We start from the raw sequence: 7,395 nt of genomic DNA, 5'->3' as shown, positions 1-7,395 counted from the left end.
CAGTTGAGCCTGGTTTGCTCTATTAGTGCTACCCTCATGGCTAAATATTGAGCAGCCTGAGTGTAGGGCACTCTCCTGCCTGGCATTGCCCTACTGATGGGGTGGCGTAAAAGGGAAGCCCCAACCTCGTCTGTGTCTAGGTGTTTGTGTGGCTGTCCTCACTGACCTAAGTACCTTGCAGTCACTGGTAGATGACCCTCCAAGTCTCACTACAAGGTCAGAGGACCAATACTCGATCTACAGAGGGGAGAAACTGAGGTAAACTGAGATTAAGCAGCTTGCCCATAGACCTCCTTTGTGACTGTAGCTGAATTGGGAATTGTACCTAGCTCTCCTAAGTCCCACTCCGGTGCCCTTTCTGTTAGCCTAGACACCCTCTGCATGTCCCTTCCAGTTTGGGACCAGTGCTGGGTGGTTTTCAAAACTGAGAATCCAAGGAGGACAGGAGACTTGATGAGCTGCCTTTCATGCAGTGAAGGTCCTTGGCTTTGGATTCCCAAGCAGCGCATATGCTTTGGGATCGAACCAGGCCTCTGTGGTAGAGGCAGCAAATACACTACCAGCTTCTTCCAGCAGCACCAGGTGAAAAGGCCAGAAGACAAATTATCCATCTTCTGCTGCTCATTGTGTAGCATGTTTCTGCTGTCCTCATTAATATTCAACAGGCAGATGAATAATTGGTTGCCACAGTTAGGATGGAGCCATCCTTCATTCTGCCCGAATGATATTAATTTCACACTCTGTCTGGAAATGTATAATATTTTCCCTAAGAGTGTGACGTGTGATGTTTTGGGTGCTGAGCAGGCTCCTTGCAGAAAGTGGCTCAGAGCAGCTGTCCCTGGAAGGGTGATCCCTGGGCTTATGATTTCTGGATGGTGTAGGGTAGGGAAGGGAAGGTTGTTCAGGAGTGACCAGGCCCCAAGGATTTGAATATTCCAGGAGGGTGAGGAGGTTCCTTTGTTAATATCATACAGTTTTTTAAGTAGTTGCATTTCCTTCTAAAGGAAATGTATTGTGGACTTAACATAGCTCTGAATGTCTTGTTTGCTGACTGTCTGATATGCTTCTGGGGAGGTATGTGATTGTGGTATTAGTTAGATCCTGACCTCTGCCATGGCCTCATCTGGGTACACAGGGACCATAGAGCTACTCTGACTGGGACAACTGAGAATTCTTTGGCTGTCAGAGGGTCACAGTTGCTACCTAGGGGACAGGCTGCAGGAAGTGTGTGCGCCTGGATGCCATTGCACTCTGGTGATTTGGGAGGCCTGTTACCTGACTAATTTAGAGCAGACCTGTGGTTGCTGCATCTTCAGTCAGGGGCTGAACTGGCACCTGGCAGCTCTGGGATTAAAAGTGTGCAACAGGGGCGATGCGTAGGGGGTGCACATGGGTGCATGTGCACCCCCTGTGCGTGGCGGTGCAACCACTACAAAAAGGTAGGCAGTCACCACTCACCACCCCGATGCCAGAGTGCCAGTGGCGTCTGCGGGTGGTCTGCAATCCCTGCTGACCACTTCTGACGCTGTTGGTGGCGGCTGAAGATGGTTGCCGACCTTGGTCGGCACTTGCCTCCTCACCGGCCACCGACAGGTTGTGGGAGCTCCCCAGCTCCGGCCGCCATGCTCCTGCTGCCACTGTGTCCCCCCCCAGCCACTGGGGTCATGAGTCGTTGATCGTGTTCAAGAAGGGGCATAGTTACCATCTCCCCCTTGGCTATGCAAAATGGAAGCTCCAGTTTAGTTTTACCATTCCTGGCCCTGCTGGGTTGGCACTGAAATATCCAGATAGAATGTTAGCCTGGACTAACCACTGGTCAGGCAAGTCTCTGTCCTGCAAGCAGTTGGGACTGGAAAGCATTGAGCAGCAAACACCCTGAGAACAAACTCTGCTAGTGTTCTTGCTAGGCTTCCCCAAAGCCTAGTCTCTCCCTCTCACACAGGTGCCCTCTGGACCTCTGAAACTCATGCCAGTTCCACATTGACGTGTAGAAACTCCCCCTTCATAACCAGCTAGCTGGAGCAGAGGTGGCTGGTTACTTCCCTGCCAGGCAGAGGACCGGTTCTCTGGAAGCTATTCTAGGCCCTGGGCCAGCAGTAAATGCTGCAGGAGAGGTCAAAGCCAATCTCCCAGAGTGGGGAGGGGGCCAGGTTGTCTCAGTAAGTGCCTGACCTGCTCCTCTGCTTGCTGTGCAGGTAATCAGAATTGGCTTGTGCTCCTGGCCCTGGCCCCGGCCCCGGCCCTGGCCCTGGGGAAGTCAAGCGTCCAATGGCAGGTGTGCAGTGGAGGAGGAGGGCCTGCCATGGGCCAAATTGAATTGGAAAAACTATTGACTGCAAGGAAATAGCTGAAGGATAATGAGCAGTATGTTAAATGGAGTGAAAGGATTGTAGTGCTAGCTCTGATGAATCCCCTCTTGCCTTCTCTCCCCTCAAACAGAGGAGCGGAGATCAAAGGAGCAGCAGCAGGAAGGAGCAGATGTCCCAGTTGGTACAATCAAGGAGTGGCTAGAGAAGAGAGCAAAGAGGCTGAGCTTGGCTCAGAGTAACAGGTATGTGCAGCTAGGAGCCATTCTTCTGAGGAGAATGAATAGTCCTGATGGACCCTAGGGATGCAGAGTCAGGAGGCACAGCTACTGACTTAGAGCCTTTGCAAGTTGCAGGCTTCAGAGCTGTGAATGCACACTTGATGTGTGCATCATACTTGCATGCATACATCAGAAGAGGGTAGAAACTTGTCTCTGCATGCCCAACTGAAAATCTGGGCCTTGCTTTCGTTGTGCCTCAGTTTTCCTCTCTGAAGCAGAGAAAGTGAAACTTCTCTCCTTGGTGGAAGGTGCTTGGAGTTGTCTTGGTGGAGAATGCCAAGGAAGTGCTCAGTGTCATTAACACTCAGTCAGGGACTGCCCAGTTACCCCATCTCCAGGACAGCTTCCCCACCCTCTGCCTATCCTGTTTGCAGAGCTCTACCAATGCCTGCCTTTTGGTGTGCTAGCAAGGGAGGGGGATCAGCTCCTCCCAGTGGCACTCTGAAAGCCTGATAGTGCCTGTTGTCTTTGCGGTCACCTGACTGTGCTGCAGGCTTAATTGGATGACGCTTGGTCAAGCGCCAAATCTCCCTTTTGTTCTCATCTCCATGCTTCTGTCCTTCCTGCGTTGGTTTGGGCTCAATCTTCTTTCTCGAGTATTGCTAGGCTTGCTGTTTCCCATTTATTCCCCCCGCAGCTCTGCTGCTCTTAGCCCTGCAGCAGAGTACTGTTACAGTCGATAACCTTGATACCCATGCAGAGCATCTACTCCATTACATTCGCCCTGCTCAGGGATCCTTTCAGAGCTTTGCCAGACTCTGTGGAATCATCACTAACCAGCGTTCTGCCTCCTTGGTCCTCACAGATGGGAAGAGGGCTGGGAGTGACAGGTGTCTGGTTTTTTACCCCACCTCAGTCTCTGGAAGCTCTGCTAGTATATCTGCTTCCCAGGAGCCAAACCCCACCTTTGGCTGTCCCCACCAGCTTAGTTCACCGATACTAAAACAGCCTCAAAACACCCTGCAGCCCCTGAGATCTGCTGGCTGAGACATCTGTGCTTTCTGCTTTGCCTGGCAAGAAGCTGCTGCTCTACACTGTGTGCTGGGGACTATTCTTTAGAGGTGCTCCCAAGTGTGGTAGGGGTCTGTTCAGCTGTGGTTTGTACTCAGAACTGTTTTGTGGTACTGGATGAGCAGTCATTTTCTTCCGTCTATCCTTTCACTTGGCTCTGTGATGTTCTGTGGAAGCATCCAGCAGTGCTTTCATGGGTGTGTAAGCTTGAATGATAGCCCTGCCCACATGCCTGCCTCACCTGGCTAGTAGCTTCTGTGAAGCCTTTTAGATGACACAAAGTGGTAGAGAAGGTACTGTCTACCAGCAGAGATGACATCAGGAGACACAATGGGGCTGCTCCCATCTCTGACTGTTGTGAATGTAGCTAGAGGTAGGAGCAGCTCAAGCAGTGATGGAAAAGGTTTTGGAAGCTGAGTACTTTTGCCTCCACTGACACAGGCATGGTACAGGTAGCTCTAGCCTCCACTGATAATGTGCCTCAGGCCATAACCTGAAGTGTCTGTGTCTGCAGCTCTGCCCTTGGCCACTCTGGGTCCTCTCAGCTGAGTTACTTTCACATGGCCTTCCATCCTGTGAGAAATGGATAAAGCTCCACCAGCTTGTCTAACATATATGTACACAGCCATCCAGTCCCTTCTAACCTAGATTTAAAGGGATGGGCTGATTGGAAAAATCTAACCCTCACTGCCTGGGCCTGGTGTCTTTCTTTGGATAGAGGCAGTGATAGAAGGAAATCTAAGAATGATCATCGGAAATCTAAGAATGATCATCAGGCCTGGTATACGCACGTGGGTTGGTAGTGTTGTGTCCCCTGTGTCAGGGGAGCAGGGTAGTTTTTTGAGGTTTTTTTTTTTAGGGATTGCACCAGTGTTGCTATCAGTTAATGTGGAGCCAGTTATATTGGTACAAAGATATCTTATGCTGCAGTCTCTCTTTCTTCATCCCAGTACAGGAATCAGGTATATCAGTCAGCATTCTACAACTGTGTCCTTACCCAGCTTCAGCTTTCTAATGTAGGCAAGGCCTGAATATGATGGAAGCAACATTCCCGCACAAGCCAAAACCATCCACATAGCATTTCTCAGCAATGTCATGCAAAGTCCAGAAAAATCACCCAAGAAATGTGAATGTTAGGCCAAATGATCAGTCCACTCTGACAGCATGCATAGCAGACCTCTGAACATTAATAACTGCTCTGAGCACATCATCTGGGCTCTGAAGGAGTGGAGGTAGTGCTGATTTGCTGGATAAATCCCATTACGTAAAGCTTGATTGGGTCTGTCCTGGCTTAACAATTAAAGAGATGCATGAGGGTCAGACGTAGAGGTCTCCAAGAAGCAGCACAAGGCTGCTGTTGGGGCTTGTGTGGAAGAGCAAATGTTTCTTGCTCCTAGGATGGCAAATATAATGGAGAAGGGGCTGGTTGCCCATGAATTTATGACTTAGGTGTCAAGCTTTACTCCTCTGGAGCAAAGCAATACAGTGGATCAGTTTGGCCCCTGGCGTACAAACTGATTGATTATCCTCTCCAGAGTGAGAGGGCACTTCACTTTGAGTTCGGGCTAAGGAGCTGCCCAGTGTTAACTGAGCAAATCTTTGTCCTGTCAAGCAAGTGTTTGGTGCCTCAGTGATAGCTCCTGTCTCCCAGAACCACAAACATGCCAGACACTCTCTCACTCACAAGCACATTTTTGGGAAATGATACACACTTGAACTGGAAGGAGACTCTGTGTTCCAGGGGACAGCATCATGGTTGTGTGGCATGGTGGCTGAGCTACCAGTGCCATGTAGATCTCTGGGGGAGAGGAGTAAAGGGTATGTCCTATTAGGAAGCTTTTGCCATTCTTTACTCAGATGCACTGATCTTGGGGACCTTCACTGATCCATACCACAGAACATGAATAAAAGTTCTGCAGCATTTAGACAAGGAGACAAGGAAGCTCTAGCTGCCCCCAGGCAGCTAGAGCTTCCTTCCCTAATAACATGATTAGGTACTTCCACAGGCATCTTGGGAGCTCCTTTATATCCAGCCCTTTCAGCAGTGCCTACCTAGCTCAGAATTATAGCTGGCCCAAAATAAATTTTGGAAACATCAGGTTTAGTCAAAACTCTATCATACACAGGTTTGTGAGCCGAGACCAGTAAGTGAGCGGACAGAGATGAACACTGCCTTCTTGCACCATCCTTGGTTGTGAAGTGTTCCAGCATCTACTCTCTCCTCGTTTTTCTGTTCCCCAACAAACTGTTCCCTGTGACACCCCCCCCGTCCCCCACCTTCTAAGTCACAGGCTTTGATCTAATGAGACTTGTACCCACTTTCCCAGAAGCCTTTGTACAGGGATAAGCTGTGGCCTCTCACTTGGCCAGAGAAATGTTTGGGGTGGGGGAGGTGAACACTGAAAAACTGTGCTGAGAAAGGGGTGGCTATCATGGCCAGAGAATATCGCCATGGCTCTGCACAACTGAAACTGAATCTAATGCTTTTTTTTTCTTCCCTCCCTGCCAGCCCTCTGCCTGAGAAACCATCTGTGTTTCAGTACCCCCCTGGCTGGCCTCCAATACAAGACCTTCCCCCATCGCTTCAGGCCCCGCCTCCTGGAGGCTGGCCAATCCCAGCCAACCTTCAGTGGGGGTGAAGGATACAAGGACCAGAGATGCAAGAAGGGCAGCTGAATGTTCTCTGGAGGAAATGTACAATATTTGCAGCTATTTTATAAATAAAACTGTCTACAACCCAAGTGGTTGGTCTGGGTTGTGTTGGGGTAGTTAGTCAGATATGTTGGTGCCCCAACCATCTACTTTTTCCAACTTTCCATTAGCTCTGCTGACCTACTGCAAACTGCCTTCTTGTTTCTGAACTGACAAGCCAAGCACATTTCCTGTCTGCAAGGGTTACAAACTGCATGCACCGTGATTTCCACAGGGTTTTCCTTGGAAAGAGGTATGGGGAGGTTGGGAGATCCCTGCTAATGGAGACAAGCATTAGCCCCAGCCTTGTGGCCTTTACAACAGAACGCCAAATCTACCTGTCCATGCAAGCTTTTCTCCAGTTGTGATGGTGAAGGGCAGGCTCCCCAAAAGAGTCGATCCCAGATCAACTCTACTGGTTAAAGTGGTGGTAACTAGACAGTATATAACCTTTATATGTGATCATGTTGGGCCTGCATTCGAGACCTCCAGTGCCTGGGTGGGTACAGAGCCATGTGCTGAGGAAAGCAGTTCTGGCTGCAGCCTTCCTCACTGCTTGAAGAGACAGTGATCCTAAGTTAGCTGTGAGGAAAGCTGCAGCCAGCCTGTCAGGTGCAGACTGGTGCCCGATAGGAGTAGTCGGGTTCAGGGCTGCTTCTGCCCTTCTCTGTCTCTCTGACTGCAGCTGCCCAGGTGCTAGGGCCACTATTTAAAAGGCTGCCCCATGTCATGTTCCCTGGCCACATGCTTCCCTGGCCTGAAGTAGCCTCCGCTCCAAGTGTGGCCCTGGTCAGCCACCCAGGCATGCCGTGATGAGCTGTTTTGAATGCACCGGGGGTGCCCTACCCACTATGCCATGCTGCTGCTGATCACTGTGGTGTCTTGGGCATGGCTGAGAACATGGCACGGGGCCCTGAGTTTCAACAGCATCACAGGCAAGCCCATGCTTCCCTACAATGTGCACTGCTGCCTGGAGGGGTATCTCTGCCTATGCTATGAATCCCTGACCCGTGTTCAAGAAGATCGCTGCTGCCATTGACAAGTTTCTCTGCATGTGACAGGTCCCTGGCTGCCTAGTTGGGAGCTTGGGGGCCACTCAGTAAAGT

General features: G+C 50.4%; 1 protein-coding gene across 4 annotated transcripts in view; it reads left to right on the top strand.

Moving 5' to 3' along the window:
• Window positions 1-6,337, top strand: part of ZMAT5 (zinc finger matrin-type 5) — a 28,781-nt gene extending 22,444 nt beyond the window's left edge. For 2 of the 4 annotated variants that reach the window (XM_019506725.1, XM_019506726.1), the window contains 2 exons: window positions 2,440-2,551; window positions 6,108-6,337. In XM_019506725.1, the coding sequence (XP_019362270.1) occupies window positions 2,440-2,551; window positions 6,108-6,237 (242 nt within the window). In that variant the 3' untranslated portion in view covers window positions 6,238-6,337. The remainder of the gene's footprint in view (window positions 1-2,439; window positions 2,552-6,107) is intronic. The other 2 variants (XM_019506724.1, XM_019506727.1) reach the window with 2 other exon arrangements.
• The last annotated feature ends 1,058 nt before the right edge of the window (window positions 6,338-7,395 follow it).

Source organism: Gavialis gangeticus, unplaced genomic scaffold (assembly GCF_001723915.1).
Source record: "Gavialis gangeticus isolate Ggan-Ray unplaced genomic scaffold, GavGan_comp1, whole genome shotgun sequence".
In the NCBI taxonomy this organism is placed as follows: Eukaryota; Metazoa; Chordata; order Crocodylia; family Gavialidae; genus Gavialis; species Gavialis gangeticus.
The sequence above is the reverse complement of the archived record's forward strand: the minus strand, read 5'-3'. Positions and strand labels throughout refer to the sequence as shown.